Source organism: Furipterus horrens, unplaced genomic scaffold (genome assembly GCF_987537825.1).
Source record: "Furipterus horrens unplaced genomic scaffold, mFurHor1.1.pri manual_scaffold_5, whole genome shotgun sequence".
NCBI lineage: Eukaryota > Metazoa > Chordata > Mammalia > Chiroptera > Furipteridae > Furipterus > Furipterus horrens.
This window is the reverse complement of record NW_028327175.1, coordinates 97,491,824-97,517,768: the sequence shown is the minus strand read 5'-3', so window position 1 is coordinate 97,517,768 and position 25,945 is coordinate 97,491,824. Positions and strand designations below refer to the sequence as shown.

General features: G+C 52.9%; 1 protein-coding gene across 3 annotated transcripts in view; it reads left to right on the top strand.

The window, feature by feature from the left end:
* Nucleotides 1-310: 310 nt before the first annotated feature.
* The window catches only part of CASTOR2 (cytosolic arginine sensor for mTORC1 subunit 2), a 43,454-nt gene continuing 17,819 nt past the window's right edge, over nt 311-25,945 (top strand). For 2 of the 3 annotated variants that reach the window (XM_090276905.1, XM_090276904.1), the window contains exon 1: nt 311-605. In XM_090276905.1, coding sequence (XP_090133031.1) covers nt 493-605 — 113 coding nt within the window. In that variant the 5' untranslated portion in view covers nt 311-492. The remainder of the gene's footprint in view (nt 606-25,945) is intronic. The other variant, XM_090276906.1, reaches the window with a different exon arrangement.

Genomic DNA, 25,945 nt, shown 5'->3' with positions numbered 1-25,945 from the left:
TCAGGCTGGCTCGAAAGTCCCCATTTCTGCCCTCCGCCTATCCGGTGGTCCCGCGGGGGCTCGCACTCGTGCATTTCCCGAGCACCAGGCTGACCCCTCGCGCGGCCGCCCAGCCCCTGACATCAGCAGCGGGCAGCGCCGGGCACAGCGCGACTACAAGTCCCGGCACGCCCCGCCGCGGCCGCGCATGCCCAGCGGGCCGGCGTTTGAGTGGCAAGTTGTTTGTTACAGCGAACACCAGCTGCTCTCCGCGCCGGGCGCCGTGCGCCGCCGCTCCGACAGCGCTGCCGCCCTCGCCCGCCGCCCGCAGCCCGCAGCCCGTGGCCCCTCGCGGCTTGGCGGGCCTCTCCTTTGTCCGCTCGGGCCCGCCCGCCGCCGAGCTCCCGGTCCCCGGGCCGGCTGCCCGCGGCGCTCGGTGCCGGCTGGGCGCGCAGGGGGCGGGGGCCGCGGCTCGCTCCCCGCGGATGAGCCGCAGCGGAGCGCGGGCGGACGATGGAACTCCACATCCTAGAGCACCGGCTGCAAGTTGCCAGCGTCGCCAAGGAGAGTATCCCGCTCTTCACCTACGGGCTGATCAAACTTGCCTTCCTGTCCTCCAAGACCAGGTGAGCGCGCGGGGACGCGGCGCTGGCCGGGGAGAGACAAAGAGGCGCACCCGGGCGGCTGTCCTCGCCGCCGCCGCTCGGAAAACAACTTCCAGCCCCGGGAAGCTCCCCCGCCCCGCAGTTCGCCTTGCTTTTGACAAAGGCACTCAATCTGCCTTCAAACGGGGGTCCTTCCACCCCGACGCCCCCCGCAAATGCACCCGCGTCGCTGTCTTCCCCCATCTCAGCCCCCTCCCTCGGAGCCCCTCCCCGAGATCCGGAGGGCCGGGGAGGCTGCAGTGACGAATCCGTGAATGAATGAACGAACGAATGAATGAATGAAAAACAGGTGTGGGGACGCGGCAGTGGAAAAAACAAACTACCACCCTCCCCATCCCCCAATCCCTCGGTTGGGCCGGCCCCCGTCGACGGGGCTGGGAGGGTGGGGGGGTAGGGATTCTGCTGAGTGCGGCGGGTAGCATGAAATCATTAGTGGGTGTTTATCTCAAGGTGCTGCGGCGGTTGCTGACGTTGTGGGGGGCTGGGGGAGGGCAGGAGGGGGGCTGCGGGTGACGGTCGCGGTGGTTCTTAATCCTTGGGGTCCGGGAAGGTGGGAGGGGGGTGTTTTGCCGAACCGTGGAAGGGGGAGGAGCAGGCGTGTTTATGGCTCTGCCTTGAGGCTGGGCTTGGATGCTGCAGAGGGAAAAATAGTTGAAGGCCTTGGGAGGTTGAAGAAAAACAAGTTGGATTTTCTTAGTGCCAGGTCAGGTCTGACTTTGTGAGCCCCGGTGGGTGCTTGGATTAGGGTTTTTTGTTTTGGTTTGTTTTAAGGAGCCCGAGCCCAGTGGAGTGTGAGTACGAGCTGAGCTAGCCTCTGTAACTTAAGTCCCTTGTTTGCCCACCATTGTGACTGTTCAAAGGGATGAAGTTGTTGCTGGTTGATTTTTCAGAGGCTGGGTGGAGTTGGTTCTCTCTCGCTGCAAAATGAATGAATAAATTACAGGTCAAGGTTAATGTTAAAATGACGACCCCTAAGCTGCCCCCTTGGGCGCTGAGCTCAGGGGAGCTGCGGGGATGCAAGGAAATAATTCAATCCGAGCCTCTTATCTGCCTGGTAAAGTTCTTGCCTGGAAATCTCACTTTGATGTTTGTGTCTGAGCGGGGAGCTCAGTCCCGCCATTGTTTGCGAGATGGAACGAGATCTGCCAGTGGCATCTTGTTTACTTTCTTTCTCAGGCTGCCCGATGGGGTCTGAAGGGTTGAAATCCTTGTCTTTGCTGAGCCCTGGCTCCTTTGATTGCAAAGGTAATTATTAAACAGGTCATTTAAAAGCAAAAGCCCACAGCTCAGATTCTGAATCTCTCCTTCCCTCCCTCCACCACCTCCCCCTCTGGCTGTTGACACCCACCATCCTGCATCTACCTGCCCTCTGTCCCCCACCCCCCTACCCTGTCTTGAGTTCCAAGGCTGGAGTAAAGAGAAAGCGGCCTTGTTTTTCCAACCCTTGGCCCTCAGCCCCAGGCAGCCCCCTGGCTGATTTCTCGGCTACCATTCAAACTGGGATGATGACTCAGGCTGCGGCTGTGCGGGGCCTGGGTGCTGGAGGAGGGGGCACTAGAGGGCTTCTTGAAAAGGCCAAAAAGGTCCAATCTCTCTGTCCCTTTCCCTTTGTGGAGGGACTGACTCTCTTCCAGCCCCACCCCATGGTCCAGTTTGGAAGACTCATAGATAGATAGGCATGTCCTGCCCACCTGTCCAACCATAGAAAGCCTACCCTCAGTGGGTCCTGCTTCTCACTCTCCTGCAGGAGGCAGCTGGTCTAAGGCCCAGGTGACCCATGCAGTCTCAAGATGTCTTAGAGGTCAAAGGTCATCTCCAGTCCCCAGAGTCTGGTTTGAAAAGATGCTAAGTTCATTTTCAAATGGCTGAAAGCTGACTCCTGGCACTCCTGGCCAGGACACTGGTTTCAGGTTGTGACTAGCCCCCTCAAAGCCTGCTTGAGAGTGGCGAGGTCCCATTACTTCTCTGACTGTCACTTTGTGGTGAAGACAGCACCCCTTGGACAGCAAGTTTTCGGAGAGCGGCTGTGTGTGTGTAGCATGGAGTAATTGTGGAAATCCTTTTTATCACATTTAAGGTGTAGTGGAATGTGAATATACTGTTTAAGCTATTCTAAATTGGTCATCCAGATAGACTTTTGGTCCTCTTTGATTTTTCCATCAGTACCTCCCCCCTAGTGGTGGCCCATAGCCCTGTCATTTTCCTCATCCCACCCCCAACCTAAATTCAGATCAAATTAGTACAGCATCCTCCCCCACAGGGTCTCTGTGCTGCCTGTTTACAAGCTCTCAATCCCTTGCCATGGCATTTGAGACCTTTCCGGATCTGGATCCAGAATCCTTCTTTTCAGCCACTCTCTGACAAACATTCTGGTGACTCACAATTTTATCCTTCCCTTCACACCTCTGTGCTTTGGTGCTTCCATCTCTGCCTGGAACCCCCTTCCCAGTAAATTTCTGTTCAACCCTCTAGATCTGGTAATATCACTATGAAACTTTCCTGAAAGCCCCTTCCCTTCACCCCAAAAGACTTAGTCACTTTCTCCTCTGGTGTCTACCTGGGTGGAGGCTTGAGGAGGAAATATGGCATTGGTGGATGTCTACTCTGTGTGGGGGTGCAGCTGAGCCCAAAAATGCCCCTCCCTCTTGGAAGCCCAGAACCTGGCTGGTGAGGACAGAAGTGATCATAATACAGTAGGTGGAGTCAGGGAAGGGGAGGGTCCACTGGGGTAGTGCTGGGTGGGGGGTGTTGGGGACTGCCTGAGGGAAGCAGATAGACTTCCTGCAAGGGGTGGCACTGGACCTTAGGGCTTTAAAATAGGAATTAGCTAGGTGGGAAAGGGGATCCTTGTCCCAGATTCTGCATAGACCCTGGTACAACTCTTTGAATTGGGTTTTACACCTGTTTTGCAAAGAACTCTGAGGCTCAAAGGTTAAGTGACTTGCTCAAGGTCACACAGTAAGTGGTAGAGCCAGGACTTGAATCTGCATCTTTCTGGCATAAGCTCAGAGGTTTGCTATTACAGGTTGCAAATGATACCCATATGCAACAGTTAAGTCCAGCCCTTGTATTTGCAGAGTACTGTTCCAAAGGCTTTAGGAGCACAGGGTGGCACCTGCATACTTTCTGTATCCCTTCTGCCCTCCCTTTGTGGGTCTCATCTTCCAAAAGGAATGTTTGTCCCTCATCACCTCTCATCAAGACTTTCTACTTCCTGATGGCCCAGCTCAGATGCTCCCTCTACTTAACCTTTCATCACTTCTCAACTTTGGACTGTAGCAGCATATTGTTTGCTTGTCTTATTCTCCCACGTAGGTTACAAACTTTATGCTCAGGGAGCTTTTTGTGCTTCTTTGTATCCACTCTTACCCCCTCCCCCTGCAATTGATATCACCATCACCATCTATCACTAACAAGTAAAGACACTGGGCTTGAAGAAGTAACGTGCCTTGCTCAAGGTCACACCACTGGGAAGAAACAAAATTGGGATTTGAACCAGGTCCTCTCTCTACTGTGCTTAGCACAGTGCTTTGTAGGCACTTAGGTAACTGCCTGTTTGATGGATGTTCCACTCGGGCACAGAGTGACCCAGATTTCAGCCAGAGCCTCTTATGAGTGCCCTGGGGGCTGGAAGAAGCATGGCAGGCAGATCACACCTGGAGGAGCAAGGCCCAGTGCCCCTGCCCTGGCTCTTTGCCCCCACTCAGGGCAGCACCTGGGTATGACCAGAATAGGGGGCAGAGGCCAGCTCAAAGCTTGATGGCAAGACCCTAGGTGACCAAAATCAAGGCTGTCCACAGAGCTTCCCCTTGATCTTTGTGACCAACTAAGGTTATGTAGCCTGGCTAAAGACCCACTGCATTCCAATCCACCCTTCTCTACAGCCTCATCTCTCATGGCTCCCAGCCATACAGACCCACACCCCCACACACACACACGTTATAGTGTCTCTAGCCTCATGCCTTTGTTCTGTCTGCCTCAAATGTTACTCTTTGCCCTACCTCCTTTGTCTACCTGCTCATTCTTTTAGGTAACATTTTAGCCCCACCACCTCCAGGAAGTCTTCCTGAATACATAGCTGAGCTCAGATTTTTACTATGGTATGATGGGCTTAATCTCAAGAAAATGAAACGTGACCCACTATGTAATATCAGCAGGATGTCTTGGGCTTCAAATAACAAAAAGCAATTACTTAGCTGGCTTAAACAATAAGAAGTTTGAATTTTGTATGATAGGTTATAAATCGGGCTGCTCTAGGGTTGGTAACTTAAAGACTTGATGATGTAACCAAGGACCCCAGTCTTCCTATCTTTCTATTTAGCCATCCTTGGCTTGATGGTGTGGTTCCCTGTGGAACAGCAGGGGCAACTCCAGGCCTTGAGGGCAGGAGGAAACCTGGTAAAGGGAAATGTCGGTTGACTTGAGGTATCCCTGATAAATCCTTTCCAGGAACACACTCCGCTCCCACACAGACTTCCTCCTGTCACTGATCAGACTGCATCACATGAGCATGCCTGCACCAATCACATGCATAGGGAGTGAGACCATCACAGACCAGTCAGGATTCACTACTGCAGCTGGGGCTTGTGGTCACTGGGAGGTGGCAGCTAGTGCCACCCTTCTGGGACTTGGATTTGTTCTCTGCAACCCTGTAAGGCAAAACTGGGAGCAATTAATAAGCATACAGTGAAAGCAACGATGACAACTCCATGTTGGCCAGATTGTCCCCCTTTTACAGATAAGGAAACCAAGTAACTTGAGTGCCTCAGGACACCCAGAAGTGGCAGAGCTGCGATTCAAACCCAGGAAGTCTGGTTGTAGAACCTATCCTCATGACTGCTAGGCCAGGCCTAAAAGCACACAGGTTTGGGCACAACTTCCCCAGGGACCACTCAACAGATGTATCACCAAGAGGCCATAGCGCCACTCCCCACAGCAAGGAAGTGGAGGGTGGGGGCAAAATCATTATCCTGAAATGTATTCAGGTGCAAGTAGCTTAAAGTCCCCAGGATGCGTGTGCAGTAAGCATGTACCCACTGAAATACCAAGCCTGTGGGTCTCCTATCTGTCTGTCTCTGGGGCAGTGCAAATACCTAGCACAGCAAGAGCCCTGTAGGCAGCATAAGCAAAAACCTGGAGGCTGGAAAGAGAAAGGTGTGTGCAGACTGCAGACTGTGACCCACTGTGATCACTGCATGCAGTTGGTGCAAACAGTATATTTTCTTCATGCAGAAACCCTGCGTCATGTACCTGCTATGTGCAGAACCCAATGGGAAACACAAAAGGAGCTTCTGTCCCATGGCAGATTGTGGGGGTGGCAGTTCTCTCCCAAAGCTGGAGGGTGAGAGACCTAAAGGTCCAGATGGAGGAGTCAGCTTTGGGAGCTGAGTAGAGGCCATGGGGCCCAACCTGGAGGATATCAGAGTTCACCTTGAATTCCTGACCACAGTTCACCCCACTCAAAGCCCTTCTCAAACTGCGCCCTGCTCCTGATCTGCTTGCCTTACCTGGCATTGTGAATGTTTCTTGATCTAACGTCTTGTGTCCTCGCTGGCTTTGTCTTGTCCCTATACCACACGTGCCCTATTTTTAGAGTAGCTCGTTAGTTTTTAAATATCCCAAATTCATTGACACTATTCCCTTCAAAAGCTGGAACCCCCCTGTCTCTAAGTGAAGTCTGGATTAGTGACTTTCTTCTAACTGGTAGATGGTGACAAGCGAAGCTGCAAGGCTTCCAAGGCAAGGGCATTAAAGGATAGCTGCTGCCTCGTGTCTCTGTCTCTTTCTCTCTCTCTCTCTCTCTCTCTCTCTCTCTCTCTCTCTCTCTCTCTCTCTCTCTCTCTCTCTCTCTCTCTCTCTGATCCCTCGCTCTGGGGGAGGCCAGCTGCCATGCTATGAGGACACTCAGGCAGTGCTGTGGAGAGGCCCACCATGGAAAGGAGCTGAGGCTGTTCCTCCAACAGCCGGCCTGTGAGGAAGCCACGTGAAAACAGATCCTGCCCCTCAGGGAAGCCGTCCAATGGCCACAGCCCCTGTCAGCAGCTTGATGCGACCTCAGAAGAGATCCTCAACCAGCTGAGCCATGCCCAACCGAGTTCATAATCCATGGAAACCATGAGAGAGATAAGAGTTTGTTGTCTCAAGCCACTAAGTTTTCGGGTCATTTGCGATGCAATAGATAGCTAATACAGTGACTGATTATCATCATGGGGGACACTTTTGAGAATAACAGGGAGCACTGAAAACAATTGCCCTGGGCCACAGGGCAAGCCGGAATGTGGGCTCGCCCTAGCTCTGGTCCAGCCAGACAGCTCTCACGAGTCCTCTAACCTAACACAGACTCTTCCTGGAGTTGGTATAAGCATCACCTCCTACAGGAAGCCACCCTGGGGCTGGGGGAGTGGCTTCCTCAAATCACCCATGCCTTGGGGTGCAGGTTGGAGGGCTGGTCCTCCTCTCTCTTTACCCCAGGTAAAGTACATGGCCAGGTTTCAGGACCAGTGCTCCATGGCACTGACTTGCCTCCTGTGGATCACAAGAGACCATTGTGAAGGACTGAATTGGTCTCTTTTGAGCTTTCCCACAGCTGGCAAGGTTTTTTCTTATAACAGGCCTCTTGGATGAAGAACTAGCCCCGAATAAACCAGCCTAGTCCCACCAGACCCTGTGTCGTACCTTGGCACAGGCAGGTAGGCCCACTGAGCTCTCCAACTGACAGTTTACCCAAAATTTTAGCCACTCAGTTTGGTGTACATGTGTTAACTTAAAACTTCTAGAGGGAAACTCGCCTCTAGATGCCTTACGTTTGTCCTTGCCTTAAATATATCATATTGGACACACCCTGCTCTCTGAGATAAGTGCGTAAGAGCTTAGGTCTTACCTGTCCATGTGTGTTCATAGCAGCAGCACTCACAGCAGCCAAAAAGTGGAAATAACTCAAGTGTCCATCGGTAGATGAATAGGTAAGCAAAATGTGATGTGCACATGCGATGGAATATTACTCACCCTTAAAGAGGAAGGAAGTTCTGACACATGCTACAGTATGGGTTATCCTTCAGAACATCATGCTAAGTGAAATTAGTCAGTCATAAAGGGAAAAATACTGTATGATTCCACTTACACAAGGTACCAAGAGTAATTAAAATCACAGAGACAGAAAGCCGAATGGTGGATAATAGGAGCTGGTAAAAGGTGTGAGTAATGAGGAGTTGTTGAATGTTACAGGGTCTCTGTTTTGCAAAATGAAAGGAATCCTGGACATTGGTTGCACAACAGTGTGCTGTGTGCACTACTGGACTATATACACTTAGAATTGGTTAAGATGACAAATTTTATATTATGTACGTTTTACAAAACGAAAAAAAAAGTGGGGGAGCCTAGCAAGCGTGGGGAACCAAGGGGCAGTATGGCAAGTGAGGGCCAGTGAGATAGGGCAGCATGGTGATGGATTAAGGCCAGCGAGACCGTGGCTCTGAGCATGTTATGTATTAACTCATTTAATCCTCTTGTCACACAGGTGCCACCCCAGCCCCATTTCACAGATGAGGAAACTGAGGCACTAAATAGTTCAGTACCTTGCCCCAGTTCGCTCAAACGCTACATGGAGAGTGGGTTGGTTGGTTTGTTTTTAACAACAGCTTTCTTGAGATAAGGCACCTGTCATACAATTCACCTTCTTAGAGTTTACAGTTCAGCCCTGGCCAGGCTGCTTCGTTGGCTGAATGGCAAGTGTCAGCAAGGAAGCAGGGGCGGCCTCTGTCCCCACCGCGCTCACAGTTTGTTCTGCTTCAGAACCATCCATCCAAAAGGTCAATCTGATAGTTGCAGAAGGGAATGACTAATTCAGGTTTTTATTTGATGAGGGGAGCTTTTTCAGATTTAGGGGAGCTGTGGGCATGGATGTAGGCAGAGGGGTGTGGTTTCTGCAGGTGGCCCGCTGTAAGAACCAAGAGCTCTGGTGTCCTCCATTTGGCCTTTAATGGTATGAGCCATCTGCCCCCATCAAGGCCTTGGGGGCCGTTCTCTGCACCCCACACTTGGAAGCTCTGCCTGATGGATGCTTGTACACCCCAGACTTGGCATGTCCCAAATGATGCTCCCACCAGACCTGCGCCTGCGCCCACCCTTCTCTGTGTCCCCACATCCGTCTCCCCCACATCCAGCCTAGCTCCAGGCCCTTTCTGTAATTCCCCTTTCTCAGTGCCTTGACCCGCTTTCCCCTGTCTTGCTTCATTCAGGCCCCTCCCCTGACCCTCTGGCCTGCAGGAGGAGGATCTCTGCACCCTAGGCCTCCTTCTCAGCATAAGGGCAGCTTTGATTTGCACAGAAATCCAGGGCCATCCTACCCACACGTGAACTGCTCCAGGATGAAGTCCAGGCCCTGAGGGGAGCCCCTGAGGCCCTGCCCTGTGGACCCTGCCTCCCCAAGTCCCTCGCTGCCTTCTCTCCTTTCATACTTCATCTGGCTACCCCTCTCCCTGCACTGCCCCCTACCTTCTTCTCTGACCAGGACACCCTCCAATTTGCCCCCAGCGTCCCTGTTGTCTGTGTCCGGTGCCCTGGCTGTGCCATGTGCGAGCTGTCCAGGCTGGACTGGTCACTTCCCATGCTGAGCCCTGCTGTCCTGTCTGAGACCGGTCAGTGCTGGTGCGAGGCAGTGGTGTTTGCGCAGCCTGGAAGGTTTGGCCCAGGGACAATGAGTGTCTCCAAAGGCCAAGCCTGACAGGGGTGGGGCTGTGACTGCCCTCTCAGTGGGCTTGAGCATCAGGGACTCTGGCACGTTCACTCCTCCCAGGGGTCCTGCGGAGAATGGCCCTTCTCTGTGGTCCTCAGGACATCGAAATGGTGTCCACACTGTGCTTTCTGTGGGAGTTTAAACGGGGCATCGGAGGCCTCAGGACAGGTACAGAGTTGTCACCCAGCAGTGTGCTGTGATGCAGTGAGCCATAGAAGTCGGAAAAACCCCACCCCACCCCATTCTTTTCAGAGTTGGAATTGGGAGCCTGCAGTAGGATCTGGAACACTGAAAGATTGAGAATGGTCCTTGGACTCTACCTCCCTTACCTGAATTAGGGGTGAACCTGGGTCAGGGCTCCCAGGTACAGGAGATTACCCCCTCCCCTGCCCTACCCAACAACCAGGGGCTGGGACCTGTCTGATTCATTTCTCCCCTTCCCTGCAGGGATCCCCTTCCTCCCCATTTGGCCCCTGGGCTTCCAGGTGAACTGTCTCAGCTACTCAAGGCTTGGCCCCAAGCAGGGGCCCTGGTGTGGCCCAGGTGTTTTTTTTTTTTTTAATCTGCTCTTCTTTGAATACTCTTCAGAGATTCCCCCCCCTCAGCTTCCCTCTAGCCATTTCCCTCCCCCAGTGCTTCGGTCCAAATTATCCAGGTGAACTTGAACTGCCTTTAGCTGTCATTTTCCACTGGAAAACAGAGAAGGTGGCAGCACCCACACCATCAGGCTGTCCCAAGGATTAAATGAGATCACATAGATAAAGTGACAAGGTGCTTAGGTCTGTACCTGGTCCAGAGTCCGAGCACATAGGTGCAGGTTGAGGAGGACCCAAGGGAGCAGTTCTGGTGAGACTGTGAACCAGGGAAACTGCATCCAGTCCTCCAAGGGCTGATCCTTCCCCTGCAGGGGTGGCGGACCCATCCGTGGTGGCTGCAGCAGGCAGAGGCTGCGCAGTGGGCAAGGTTCTATCTGTCTGCTGTTTTCTTACACCTGACGTGGGTCCTTGGCTCTCAAGGCTTCCTTCTCCACTGGTTCACAAGGGTGTCTTGACACCCAACATATGAGTTTAGAGGGCACCAATATTCAGTCCATAATACCACCTTTGGAGAGTTATTTCACTTCAGTACGTCTGAATTTTCTCATCTGGAAACAGGGGGTGGTACTGCTGGCCCTGGGGTATTGTGGGAATCTCATGTGCTTGTGTGTGTTCGGGGTCCGGCGTCCGGGAGGTACTCAGGAGACACCAGCCATCACCAGCAAGGCTTCCCTGAGCATCTGGCAGACTCCACAACCCTCAGGAGCCCCAGGGTGGTCTGGGGCTTTAGGGGATGTGGTGTGGAGCCTCTCCAACTGGGCCTGGTACTCTGGTCTTTAAGCAGAGGCTAAGCATGGGTCAGGCCTCAGGAAGGCTTCAGCCAGCTGTTTGTCTTCATGTTGAGTCTGGAGATCTTGGGAGACCACCCCCACCCACTGTTTACACACCCCTGCAAGGTCCAGGCTTACTAGAAGGGATCCAGCACCTTCTACTGGGAGCCGTGCATGGAGAGAAGGCAGAGCACTAAGGTCAGCTTTAGAGTGCCAGTTCACCTTGCCTGTTAGATGGGTCAGGGTCAGTGCCCCTGCCCCCACCGTGCCCACCAAATAGAGGGTTGCAGGTGGGTGGGAGAGGCAGGGAACCCTATCATCCTTTGAGGCTCCTCCATTCTCCTGGTGGCAGGCTATGGCTGGGATGCCCTCCCCCTCCCTGCACCTCCTCCCCCCACACACACCCCAGCCAGCCCAGGCCCTGCACAAGAAGGAGAAGAGGGTTGGTGACTGCTTGGCTCCAGGGCTGTCTTGCTCCCCACTCCATGCCCCTAACCACTACACCCCTGCCTCCTGCACCTTCTCAGCATACCGCACTCTTACCCGGCTCCCCTGCCTTTGCAGGAAGGCCACCCCGACTCTCTGTTTTGTTTTATTTTGTTTTCTCATTTTTAATTTTTGAACAGCTAATAAATTTACAATTCATTAGAATTTCAAAGATATACAAAGTTGCCCAGTGAAAGCTCCCTCCCACCTCTGTTCTTCAGCTACACAGTTCCTGCCCCCACAGACCCGAGGAGTCATGGGAATTCTTGGTGACATTTCCTGTTTGTGTGTATGCAAATATTCGTATGTATTATTTTTCCTCTTTCTTTCTTTCTTTCTTTACTTTTTTTTTTTTTTTACATACATTACTGTTAAACCGTGCTCACTCTTCTTGTTCTGCACCATGGCTTTTTTGGCTGACTTACTCATATTTTAACTGCTGTGTAGTTTTCCACGGAGCAGAAGGCCATCGTATCTTTAACCTGTCTCCCACTGGTGGACATTTGTTGCCAACCTTTTTTGCTGGCAACAGTTAATGCTGTAACATATAACCTGATGCGCAGGCATCATTTTGCGTGTGTGGGAACATGTTTGTAGTGAATGCCTAGAAGCATGTGTGTTGGTAAAGCCCTCACCTGCTGCCTCCAGGGAGGGGTGACAGTTTACACTTCTTTCAGGGTGGCTTGGGCCTGCTTCCTACCACCTCACCACCCAGCAGGTCATCAGAAAGCCTGGGAGGTGAAAGAACCCCCTTATGGCACCTTCTGTCTGGGTGTGTGTGTGTGTGTGTGTGTGTGCATGCGTGTGCCAGCCCTGAGGCATTCGGTGGTCTTCTTGGTTAGGACTCTTTGTCACTCTTCATCTTATCTCTCCAGCCAGCTTACCAGTCCTCAGTGGGCTACAAGGGTCTTAAGAGTCTTTCTCTTCCAGAGTACCCACCCAGCCTGTAGTCAGCCCACCATCTTAAGGCCCTGCTTTTCTTTGCTCTTTCATCTGGGTATTTGCCCATCTGTATGGCCAGCCCCCCACGTGCAGGTGCAGGCAGCCAGGTCCTTTGACCCAGGTAGCCAGACCTACACTTAACCATCCCCAGTGTGCCTAACTCTTGAAGCTGGTTCTCCTTCACCAGGAACTGTCCCTTCCCAGGTCCCAGTCCCCCTGCCTCCCTGCCTTTTCACCCTCTTGCTGTGCATACCTGATTGGGAGGCTCCAGGTTCTGGGATCAGCTGGGCCTGAGCATTGCCCTCCCCAGGGTTTGCAGGCCGCTGGAACATGGAGCTGACAGCTGTCCCAGAGGTAGTGTGCCAGGCCCCAGGAAAACATCTTCCCCCCTCACGGTGGGGAGTAGGCAGCCCTGGCCCCTTCTACCCTCAGAAGGCTCTTGAAAAGGCTCCGCACAGCTGCAGAAGGTGATGATGACCCAAGGTCTCCCGGCTCCTGGGTGGGCAGAGAAGACACTGGCGCCTCTGGGGCCCAGAGATTTTCATCCCCTTACCAGTCACACGCACACATTCTGTCCACGTAGCAGCTTGCGCCCTTTGGCAGGGTGTTGACCTCTCTGAGCCTCAGTTTCTTCATCTGCAAAGTGGGCTGGTAACGCTGCCATGGCCAGCTTGTCAGAATTCTCTCTTTTTTTCTAACACCACTGCCTTCCTTACTTTCTCTGGCTCAGTGACTTCAGCAAATTGGACATGGCCCCAGGGATGTTAGCCATAGCCATGTGAGAATTTTAATAAAAGTGCAATATTTGGCCCAAAGTCCATGGAAGGTCCTTGGGGCCTGGCCCTTCTCACATGTGGGGCAAGGCCAGTTGGCTGCTGGACTGTCACCAGGCTACTCTGGGCAACTCGGAGAGGTGGTGGCAGGTGTAAACCAAGCAGAACAAAACAGTTGGTAAGCAGTTGGGTTGGGAAGGGCTGAACCAGCCTAGGGGAGTCTATGTAGAGTTTAGGCTCCAGTCCTGACTGCAGGCAATGAGTGCCACTATTAGTTGGGAGCATGAGGCTCAGGTTTGGAGTTTGCAGGTATGTGAAGCCATCGCTTGACCTGCAGGCCAGGTGCCTGAGCACTTTGGAAGGAGCAGGGTCCCCTGACCCCAGTCTGGGTAGTAAACAGGGCTCTCTGTGGGCTGAGCCTGCCCTGGCCTTGGGGAACCTGGAGCATGTTGGGGAGAGTGGACCCATGAGTTCTCTGCAGCAGGGCAGGACATGCAGCACTGACGGCTGGGGACAAAGTGGTTGTTACAGCCCTGTCCTGCCCTAGCCCTGAGGTATGGGACAGTGCGGTTGGGGTAACACCCAATTCTTGGCCCCTCTGGGCTTGACCAAGCCTGACATCTTTAGCTCAGCTCTTTCAGTTCATGGATTTGGAACTGAATCCTAGAAGGAAAGGATTTGCCGTGGCACACAGCAGTCACGGCGGTCCCCCCTGGGTGCAGACAGGCCCTGGGGACCCACACAGCTGGTCAGCTAATGCTGTTCCCAGGCCCAGCTTTGGGCCCTGCAGGTGGCATTTACTCATAGTGTTGTCGGGAAGACTGTGAGATCAGGTCTGTGGCGCCTGAGACGGGGAAGGGGTTGGGGCGTGGACCCGGCTCTTCTCCCTTATGTTGTCCCCACGGCACACTGTCTGTGTTGGGCCCTTCCCTGGAAGGCCCTGCCTTCTCTCTTTCTGTCCGCTCTGTCCCATGGACCCCAAACCAAGGCCCCATAGAGGGGGTCCCCTTTGGGAACCTTCCTGAGCCTTCTACCTCCCCCATCTGTTGGACTATTAATATTATCCCTCTTTTTCTTCGGGTTAGGAGCAGTCCCATGCAGCTTTTCATGGCCTTATATTCATTTTAGCCCTTTATCCATGATCTCTCATCTTTACTTCCAGTTGCTTCACAAGTATTTTTGACGCCTTTAAGGGTACTATGGACTGAATGTGTGTCCCCCCCAGAACTCATGTGCTAAAAAGCCCTAATGCCCAGTGGGGCTGCATTTGGAGATCAGACCTTTAGGAGATGATCAAGGTTAAATGAGGTCATAAGGTTGGGGTCCTGATACCATAGGATTAGCTTCCTTCTGAGAAGAGACAGCAGAGAGCATGTCTGTCCACTCTCTGTGTGTGCACACGGAAAGAAGGGCACAGTGAGAAGGTGGCCGTCTGCAAGCCAGGAAGAGAGCCCTCTCTAGAAACTACTGGCGCCTTGATCTACTTCCAGCTTCCAGGACTATAAGGAAATCAATTTCTGTTTAAGCTGCCCAGTGTCTGGTACTTTGTTTGGGCAGCCCTGGTTTTTGCTGCTCTGTCTGCCCACCACCCCAGCCCTCCTGGGCCCCTAGTAGTTCAGTGAGAAGCAGTGGAAAGAGCACAGGATCTGCACTTGTTCAGACCTCTTCCTCCCACTGATGAGACTCTGTCCCAAGCCTCAGTGTGCCCATCTTAGTAATGGGAGGGTAAAGAGAGGGGCCAATAGATGAGCTATTCATTGGCACAATAACAGTTTTCCTGCCCTTTCTTCCTGGCTCAGGGTTGAGCTCATTAAGTGTGCTCGGTGTCTATGCTAAACATTTCCTCCTGTGAGCTAAGCAAACAACAAGGGGACTTTTCCTAGGAAAAGTGGGATAATGTGGACATCAAACTCGAGACCCCACCTCATGCCTGCAGCTGTTCATTCCACTCTTGAGGACCTTGTTGAAGTTTCCAAAACCATGGAGCCAGAGATGGCCTTGGAGCCTGAAATAGTCTCAGTGCCAATGGCTTGGGGTGAACCACAGTCAGATGGGCAGGGGGGGTGGGTCCTGGAGCTGCAGGCTGGGGATGGGACCTGGGCTCTGTTTCAGATTGGGATTGCTTGCATTGAGTAAAGAATGGGTTGGAAAGCTCTAGAACCTCACTGCCCAAATTGGTAGCCTCTTGCCACATATGGCTACTTAAATTTAAATAAAATAAAAAATTCAGTTCTTTGGGCTCACAAGCCACATTGCTCAATAGCTGCATATGGCTAGTGGCTGTCCAACTGGGCAACGTGAGTGTAGACCATTTCCGTCATTCCAGGAAGCTCTGCTGAACAGCACTGGGTTAGGAGGTTGTTTGGACTCAGAGAGGATGCCAGGTTCATTCTGGCAATGGCTGTCCTAACTCAGAGTTGGGCAGAGTGGAGTCACACCTGGCCATCTTTGCCATTCAAGGGCAGGTGCTGGGGATACCCTCTGTGGGCCAAGCAGCCGTGTGTGGTGTAGTGGGATGTGGTTGAGCCTGCGCTGGCAGGGCTGGCAGGAATTGGCTCCATTCTGAAACCCCAACGACTCACAGCCTTAGCTCTTCAACTTTCTACCCAGGATGCCCTCCCCAAACCCAAGACCCCCAACACTCCCCAGTTGCCCCTGTTTGCTCATTCCCTACATCAGCCCCCTTGTATAAATGCTTCATCACATGGGCCTCACCAGCTAGCACAGTGCTGGGCCCTGGAACTATGGTGGACAGGGTGCTGGCTTGACAGAGCTGAGACCACAGTTCTTCCATCCCAGGCCACATGTTCTGGCACAGGAGTGACAAGGTGCCAGCCCAAAGTACAGAGCGCACAGGACATGCCCAGGATCACCCAGTTTGCTGAGAGTTGAGACTCACCCTCCTTCCTAACTCACAGCGAAAGGCCCTTCCAGGAGAGGGACAGGGAGGCCTGACATGCCAGGCAGGGCTGACCAGGCCAGGCCAGGACTTCAGGTGCTGCTGCCCATGCTCTGGGCTTGGGCCTCAGGGAAATTCCAGGAGTCAGGCTGCAGCCCTGTGGGGCAGGGACTTTCAGGTTAGTGTCTAGAGCTGGCAGATGTCACTGCTACTGGCAGGTTTACGTTTGCTTAACCTACTCCTGACCTCACAGGCAGCCCAAGAAGCTCTGAGGAGTCCCACAGGCTCTTAGCCCACACCCTCATCCCCGGTGTTCCACGCACTGGCCTCACGAATAGTCACACGCACAAATACCTCTTACATTCGGGAAATTGACTGCTCCTAAAACTCAAGACAGTTGAGAACTTTGGGGAGTCTGGGAAAGGAAAACAGGGTATCTGTAGGCCAGAAGTGTTCCCTTTGGCCCACCAAGTGTGTTTTTTAAAAATTACACCAACATTTCAACATTAACATAGATCGCAAAAATCTAGATTTCCATTTTTCCTTGAAAAATGGGAAGCTCTTACAGTCCAGGACCCACATGGTTATAGCTTCTCAGAGCTGAGTGGCAGCTGCCCTCATTGCAGCAGGGAGGGAGCCCCCGCCCCTGGTAGCCTCAGTCCCTTCCACTCCCAGGGTCCCTGCACACTGAGACCAGGTACCAGGCCCACTAGTTGTCATGCTTTTACTGGCCTGTTTCTCACTGCTATTCTTTCCCAAAAACACAAGGATGAAAAGCAGACTGAGAGGGCCACACGTTTCTTGGTGCAGATGAAGAATGTTCCTGGGTATTTAAAATGGAATGCGTGTCTTGCTCCTGGTTCTCTTCACCCAAGTACTTTGCAGTCCTTTGATTGAGTCCTTCTCCCATCCTCCCTCCCACCCCCTTTTGTTTCCTCTGGAACCTCTGCAGAAACACAGCTCTGTCCCCCGGGCAAATGCCCGGTAAAGACAGTGGCGGCTGGGCACAGCTGCCCTTGGCTCTCCTGACCGTCCTTCCAGGCTCCCGGCTGGAGGGACATGGGGTCTGGAGGCTATGTCGGTGCAGACATGGCCATAGACACGGGCTTCGGTTTCTGGGTCCTGCGTCCCAGCATCCCCTGGGGCCCCTTGTGGACCACAGTGGATGGAGCCTGAGCCCAGTTTCCACCACCTGAGAGCAGATGGGGCCCCAGCAGGAGCAGAGAGGGGTGAGCAGAGAGGGTGTGCAGAGAGGGGCATGCAGAGGTCAAACAGCAGGATCCTGTGAGAGATACAGGACCAGCTCTCCTGTGCTCAGGCAAAGTGAGCTGCTTAAAACAGATACCGGATCTGTTGCTCAGACATTTCAAAGCCTTTTGTTGTTGTTATTAATGCATCTGAGATGCACAGAATTTGATTATTCTTCATCCTTAGTGTGTGACATACTTACTGATGCTGCCTTTATTTTCCTTTTGTTTATTCTTTGAGTAAACTGTAACCCCACTGCACCCATGACATTGACGATAACTGCCATCCACCCACGCTTACCTTTTCCTTGACTTTTACAAATGGTTTTGTACCATGTATATACCTGAAAATGGTATCTGGCTGTGTGTCATCTCTGGGCTGGCTTTTTTCCACTTCTCGTTACATTACTAAGTGTAGAAGATACTCAGTGTTTCCGTGGCTGTGGACGATTCATCCACACTGCCATGGAATCGTTCTCTTCCTTGAGTTAGGTGTCTCCCCTGTCTGGATCTCTTCCTCCAGACTTCAGCTTACACATCCCTCCCAAGCCCTTCCCAGACACCCGATCCAAGAGAGGCCTACACTGCTCCCTGTCCAGACCTTTCCTTGTTCCACAGCACTTACCATAATAGACTGGGATAATGCTTTGTGTGCTGTTTTTTTGCCAGCGCCCATACTAGTAGGTTCCCGTCCCCTCTCAGCAGGAACTCAGCCCCAGCACAGGGTGTCGAAAGGCCTGGGCGGGCTTGGATGGGCTGAGGTGTGCAAAGCAGTTCTGTGGGGCGAGCTTGAGCTGCTTTTGTGAAATTACAGGAATTGAGGGCATAGGGAGCCAGCCGGGAGATTTTTCTTAAGAAGGATGTTGATAGCAGCTTTATTCATAATAGCCTAAAGCTAAAAGCAACCAAATATCATCAACAAGAGAAAGGATAAATAAGAATATGTTATACTACATTATGAATATATATATATATAAACATACACATATTCATCAACAAAATCCACTACAATACATAACATATAACTGATTAATCTCAGAATCAGTACATGGAACAAAGGAGACCAGGCACAAAACAGCACACACTTCAGGGCTGGAAGCGTTAAAACAAGCATACTGAGCCTGCAGGGTAGCGGCTGGGGGGAGGGACTGTCAGGAAAGGGGCAGAGGAGGCTGCCTGGAGGGCATGTGCCCTGTCTTGATTGCAGCGGTGGTTAAAGGGGGTATGCAGTTGTCAAAACTCATCGAACCGTCCACCTAAAACCTGTACATTTTATTATGGTCAAACATGCTAGAGTTTTAAATAAAAAGTTTTGGGGAGAAAAAAATGTTATCTGGAATGAAGAATGATCCAAGCCCAGACTTGATCTCTTGAGAAGCATTTCTTGCCTACAGCGACATGCGCCTCTCAGAGCTGCAGAAAGCAGCCCTGGTCTAGAGAGCAGGGTGTCGCCCAGGGGGTGGCTGAGTACCCTTTCTCCTCACCCGTCTTCTTCGCTTCACCAGCTCCGCCCTCAAACCCTTGTTCTGGGGACCCTCGAGGCCCACCCTGGAGCGTGAGCCATGTGGCCACCTCCAAGCAGGCCACGCAGCATGTCCACTCGATTGTGATGTGGAAAAGACCCAAGGGGGACAGGAAGAAAGGCTAGAGAAGCAGCAGCCACGTGGGGAGTACACAGGGGGTGCAGGTATGGCCAGTGAGTCCCACAGTCTGAACAGACCCAGGGAACCAGCACCCAGGCAAGACCCAGAAGAGAAGGTTCCCTGGATTCCAGAAGCTTCCTGCCACCCGTTCCAGCCACCATCCCACTCCTGCATGCTATCCCGACTTCTGTTGCCTCCATATGATTCTGCCTGTTTTTGAAGCATTTTTGGTGCCAAAACCGGGACAGTCCCCGGCAAACCAAGAAGGTTGGTCCCCCAGTTATCTCCCCATTGGCACTGAGGTGAACAGGCATTGCTGTGCCCAGTGTAAACATGCCACATGGGTGCTGACATTGATGAGGGGAGGGGGTTTGTCTGGGACTCAGAGGGCTCAGAGGGGCCAGCAGTCAGCCACTCGCCCAGGTTGGGCCACCAGAACGTGGTGGCAGTCACTGTGCTAAAGCTCCTGCTTAGGCAGCTTGCCGAGATCCTCTCCTAGCCAGGAAGGCCGAGGCTTCCGGCAAGGGAGGCTGGCTGAGCAGTCTTGGTTTTCCAGCTTCAGCCAGGCACCCTCAGCAGGCCCACTGGGTACTTTTTAGGGTTCAGCAGGTGAGTGCAGCCAAGGTTGAGAACCAGTGCTTTAAGCAGTAAAGAGCTGGGTTTGATGCAGTGTTTTTGCCCACAAGCCCTGTTCCCACGGTGGGAAGAGTGACAGTCCTGCTGGACTTCTCCCCTGTCATTTTTCCAGATGGAGTGAAAATCCACAGGTCCCTGAGGGGCAGAATTAAGACTAGCCAGGTGTCTACATTAATAGTTTCTAGAAATAAGCTACCCCAGAATGGAATAAACTGCTTTGCAGAGGAGTGAGCTCCCCTCCCCAGGCTTAGGCTGGGTCTCCACCTGTGCAGGTTCCACTGCTGAAGGAGGCAGCACACAGTGGGCTCCTGCCTTGGTTCCAGGCCTCCCTGTACTCCGCCTTCCTGTCTGGGTGATTCCAGGAAGGTCCCCCATTTGTGGTTTTGATGGGGAACCTGCGGTAAACTGTTCCACAAATTAAACAAACTCTTGCAGTTCTTTTCCCTGTGCAATTTATCTGGTTCATAAATCTGAAATCTCAGAGTGGGTTTGCTGGACGAGTTTACTTGGAGACGGCCCTCCCTGACTCTCCTCCCCCCTCTGGTCTGTTGTTAGAACAGGGCTCTGACTGGCAGGGGCTTGTCGCCCAGGATGCCCAAGGAGAGGCCCCTGCGAGGGCCTGGCTCTGCTGGGTTAGGAATCTGAGAGTAAACAGATCGAGTTTCTAGTGTCAGCTGGCCACAGCCATTGAAAATGAGAATGTTCTCTGAGATGACTCAGCCTCAGCCTCGGGGCAGGGGCAGCCCCCGGCCTTGGCTCTGCCCAGGTGGTCGGCTGCAGGCCAAGCCCAAAGGGAGCAGCAGAGGGTTTTAGAGGGAGTGAGTGGTCTGCAATTGCGGTCTGCCCTGTCAGGATGAGGGCACGAGCTGCAGTCTCCGTTATGTGACAGGTTGCCACCCTCAGTTTCCTCATCTGTGAAATGGGGACGCCCATTCCTGTCTCAGAGGGCAGGTGTGAGAAATGAATCCAAGACCATTCCAGCCAGTGGTGTCAGAGAAGTACAAGCCGGAAGCTCGGGGCAAAAGCCGGGGTCACAGTTGCCGCAACCCAGTGAGACTCGGGGGGAGGGTGTCATGTGAGAGCCCCTTGACAGCCATCTACGTGGGGAGAAGAGCAGTCACTACAGGAAACCAAAGAGGAGTGTTTGTCAGAAGTTGGAGGGGGCCATGTGGTAGATTCTGGTGTCCGGGGGATGGCCTGGGCCAGCCATGTGGGGTCCAGCCAGGAGGGCAAGGACAGGAGGGCACGAGGGAGGAGGCTGTCAGGTGGGTCTGGCAGAGCTCATTGGTGAGCCGAGCCGGATCCAATGAGGGTTGAGGCCGGCCAGTGGCAACGGCTGGAGGGTTGGTGGTGGAAAAGGGGAGGGGGAAGGCAGCGGCCTGAGGAGGAGATGGGGATGCGGGAGACTTTTTTTAGGAGGAAGGAAACTTGAGCCTGCTTGTCGGTAAGACTAGGAAGCCAAGTATGAGTGGGGTGCCTGTGGGAATGGAGAAAGGAAAAGAAGGTTGCCTGGGTACTGTTTTCCTGAGGCCAGAGAGAAAGGCTAAGCTGGATAACAAAGTAGAGATGTTTTGAGAGGGTGTCTCACCACTTGACCCAATGTTGGGAAACTGGAGGTGCAGGTTGGGGTTCAGATGGTGCCCGACCGTGAGATGTGAGACAGAGTTGAGCAGATCCTGTGTGTGTTGTGGGGTGGCGGGTAGGAGCCAGGGCCTGCGGGGATTTCTGAACTGGAGGTCATTGCTGAGGAGGAAGGTGCTGGACAGGGGTCATCTAAGGATTAGGATCAGCCAAGGGGCCATCCAGGACACCCTGCCCCAAAGCCAATACAGAATTGGAGTGGCCACAGGAGATGAGAGGCACTCAGGTGACCCAAGAGCCAGGGACACTCAGAGTTGCTAGGCAACAGGACAACAACTCCTCGCAGTACCCCCGCTTGGCTCCAAAGTCCTGTAATAGCAGCCCTCCAGGGACTGTCAGTTCCCAATTAATAGTGTCAGGGACTTGGAGGGTGGAGGTTGGGGACAAGGACTACAGATAGCTTTAGGGTCGTGTGTTTTGATTACTGTTTTCAGCGCGCTGACAGATGCAGTTTGCCTCCTTGGAAGGGTAGAAGGTGGTGTGTCTCTGTCCTCAGCGTAGCGTGCACAACAGAGGAAGTGGAATAAGCTTCCAGTTACATCAGGAGAAAACCAACCAGGGGAGCATTAGTGCCATTATCCAAATGGAAAGAAGGAAAGAAACTGGTGCTGTTGGAGTATCCACATGTGCCTGGTGCTCTGATCTACAAAGAGAGGCTGACCTCACCCCCGGCCCAGCGATTGGCGGGGCTGTGCCCCTCTTTATGAGGGGGGAGAAGGGCTTCAGACTGTGTAACTGTCTGAGGCCGTGAAGCTGATGCCGTCACTGGGACTCCGACCCAGGCCCCCTGACTCCAGAGCACTGCTTTTTCCACAGCATCACCATTACCATAGCACCAGCAGAGGGTCAAATAGAGGCTGAACTGTGAGGACCAAGTTGAGGGGTAAAGATAGATCTGTGGAACCAAAGTGAACCCCCACGTCACTGACAGACCAAAGTCAAATGGAATGACCCAAATGGCTGGAATTGTAGCCTTGGAACCAGTCCTCACATTCATCCTGGGACCCTTGCCCGATTCTGGCACCTGGACCCTGTCAGGCCACTGCCTCTGGTGGCTCTTGTGCCGAGTTTCCTACCCCCGTTTTCAGCCTGGCAGCCTGCCCCAGCTTCAGTGCTGTGGCTGGGTCCTCCATGCTCTTCTCCTGTACCCCAGGCCCATTTGCCTGCTGCCTAAACTTCCACCTGAGCCAGGTTCCCAGAGACCTGTCTCCTTTACCCCAGAGGACCTCAGCTCAGGTTCATGACCCTTGCCCCTGGAGCATCCTTGCATGACCCGCCTTTTTCATTTATCTAACGAATCAGTGTTAATAATGTAATCAGCTCGTGTTAAGGCAGAGCAGAAATAGGATCTAGACAATACCCTACATTTAACCAAAGGTCTCCCCGGTCCCCCACCCACACACACATGAACCTGTGTTCTTCATTCCTTTGCTTCCTTTTTGTATAGTTATATTGCAACTACATGGAGTCTTAAAGGTGGTTCGTTGGTTTTTGTTTTAGCTATTTTAAACTCTAAAAAGAGTACCATGCTGTATGTAATATTTGGGGACTTTTCCATCCACTATTACATTGCTAAGACAAATTCAGATTTCTGCAAGTCATTGTAGATTGTTCGTTTTGACTATTGGGTAATTTTCTCCTGTCATTGTTCCCTCTTCCAGTGATGGACATCTGGGTTGAAGCCAGGTTTTTGTACCTGGGAACAGGCTATTATAAAGTCTTACATGTGAAAGAAGGTGGCACGCTCACGTGGAAGAGTTGAGTGGCAGGGACTGTGCCTCCAGGTGCCCTCACCTTAGAGATTGTACAGCTCGGTGGACCCGAGGCAGAAACTGCCTTAACCTAGCAGAGCATCACTTTTCCTGAGTCTGAAAAATGACACTAATTAATGATACTACACACTCACTCAGCACTGACTATGCCCGGCTGTGCTGAGTCCTGTGGTAGGCGTGGGGGACCTAGAGGAGGAAGACTCAGCCCCACTAGCGAAGACAAACCTGAGTGAGTAATCACTCAGCAACATGCCCACACTGGATGCTCCCCTGGCTGGGGAGACGGACTGGTGGCCGTGAAAGTGCACTGGGATGGGAGCTGGGCTGGGCTCATTGGTCCCTCGTGAGACTCACAGTAAGAGACCATTGAACCCAGAGAAGCCAAGCCCCTGGAAGCAGAAGGTATGCTCCTGTCTGCAGGCCTGAGCACCCCCCAGGCAGGAAGGCTGCCAGGGACATCCAGTTCCCCTCGCTCGCAGGCCAGCTGCTCCACTCGGCTGCATCGAGTGACCACACTTCAGCAGTCTTGAGCACATCCATATACATCCAGTGCCTCCTTAAACCCTAAACCACAAGGGAGCTATTTCCAAACCTTGTCCACAGGTAAGGAACCTGGGCCGAATTGAGGGCCAGTGAGTCGTTCCAGTTCATCTCGGGTAGGTGGTCAGGCCAAGGTCCACACTTGCACCTTTTCCATCCTGGCGCCCCCAAGGAGGAAAGGAAACCACCGTGCTCACTTCCTGTGTGCCCTGCACTTGGGTGTGAGCTCGCAAAGCGAGAGGCTGGCCTTTCCCAGGCTGTGTTCCTCGCCTCGCGGGACCCTTCCGACCCTGCCTGGCTGCCATTCAGCCACCCTCCAGAGGTCTGTGCTTCGGGCCGTGGGGCAGGGCAAGGGCAGCCCCACAGCCCCAGGTTCCAGTCCTGCCCCACATCTCCACAGGGGAAAGAACTGAAGCAGCTGGGGCCAGATTTAAAGGTGAGTCAGTTCTGCCAATTCAGAATTTACTGCATTTAACACTTCTACCTGGTGCCTCCAACCAGAACACTGGCCATGGGAGACAGTTGTGTCCTGCCTTGGCCCCATGTTTCTTCCCCAATTTGTTGAATATTATTTCCTGGCCACAAATGGACAACCCCCCAACCACCGTCAGCCTGGTCCAAACCACCATCCGCTCTTGCCAGCTTCTTGACGAATAGTCTCCTCACAGGTCTCAGGGCCCTCGCCCGGTCCTCACAGTGGCCACAAGGCATCATCCCTCCCCCATGACCTCTGATGCCATTGCCTGGCATTCCCCTGCCCCCAACCCTCAGCCACTCTGGCCTCTGTCACTCCTGGCAGTTGCCCCCCACGGGGCTCTGCATAGTCTCTGAGCTGTGGCCTCCCTGGGACAGCAACATGCCCGCTCTTCTACCTCTTCCAGGTCTTATGGGGCCTTCCCTTCCCTGCTCCACATTTTTTTTTTTTTTTACTGTGGCCAGATATACATAACAAAACTTACCATCTTAACCAGTTTTAAGTGCATGCCTCAGTGGCATCAAGTACAGTCACATTGTTTGCGGAACCATCACCACCATTCGTCTCCAGAACATTTTCATCATCTCAAATGGAAACTCTGTCCATTAAACAGTCGCTCCTCCTTTCTCCTTCCCCCCAACCCCTGGCAATCACTTCCTGCTCTGTTTTGTTTCTTTTTTAAAAAGATTTTATTTATTTATTTTTAGAGAGAGGGGAAGGGTGGGAGAAAGAGAGTGAGAGAGAAACATCATTGTATGGTTGCCTCTCAGGCTTTCCCAACTGGGAGACCTGGCCCGCAACCGCGGCATATACCCTGACCGGGAATCAAACCGGCGACCCCTGGTTCACAGGCCAACACTCAATTCACTGAGCCACACCAGCCAGGGCCCTGCTTTGTTTTTAAATTGTAAACTCCTATTCTGCCAGCCCTTTCCCTCCCTGCACTTTTTTTGCTCTGCAGTACCCACCATCATCTGACCCACTATGTATTTTATTTATTCCCCCACCACATATAAACTCCGACTATCTTACTTAAGGTGTGTCCATAGCACCAGAAATGGCATCTGACTAGTTTGTTGAATGACTGAAAGATCTAGCTACTGCTTTCGGCTGTAGTCTGGGTCTCGGGGGCTTTATCCAGACCCTACTAATTCCTTCTGCCCTACCGGCCCCTTTTTGTAGTTCTCCTTATACATGTCCCCCTAGAATTTGCAAGCCATGCTGCCCACACAGTCTGATTCTCCTGGCTGCCTGCGACAGAAGCAGATTCTTCTCTGTCTTAATGGAAAAGAACCTCCGCTTCAGGATTGCCCTTCTAATCACAGAAGCAACGCAGCCACGGTCACCTGCAGTCGTTAAAGACAGTACAAATGAAGTGTAAATAGCACAAGAGACCTATAGAGGAATCAGGGCGAACAGATGAAAATGCTGCTGCTGGTTAGGAGAACAAAGGCTGATGCTCGCCATCCTTGGGAAGGAAAAGCCCCCAGAACAAGTGAGGCCAGCACCCTGAGGAGGCCCCAAAGTACTTCTGTCACTCAGCACCTATTGTGCAAGGCTGCCGTGCTGCACTGCAGAAGCGGCAGCAGGGGCCGGCATCCAGGGTAGCGGGGCAGGGCCTGTGGCCCCTGCATGTCCCCGCTGTGCCGTGCTGCCGAGGAAGATGTGGCTGAACCTCCCTCCTCTCAGGCTGAGTGGGCTGCACTTTGTGAGAAGGACTCCTGGCTTTCCAAGCTGGTGCTGAAATTCAAAATGGGCTCGTGGGCATTCAGAGGCTCTACCTGAATGAAAAAATGAGAACAGTTTGTAAACAGGTACCTGGAACGAGCTGGAAGCCTATTTGCAGGTTCCATGTGAAGGCTCTGGGTTCATTTCAAAGCCCGGCGGGTCAGGCTGAAACTGCAAAGGTCTGGACTTGTTCTGTGAGGAACGGACAGGTGCCCTCAGCAGGGTCTGGCTGGCACAGGGCATTGTGACCCTGTAGGAAGCGGGCCCCAGTCCAACAAAGCTAGTTCCCGCTTCCCAGAGACCTGGGTCCTCTGCATGAGATTCCACATACAGGCAGCCTTTGCCGAGCCCTGACTACATAAGGGGTCTTTGTGGTGTCTAGAAACCAAGAGGAAGTGAGCACAGCCAGTGGGGGAACA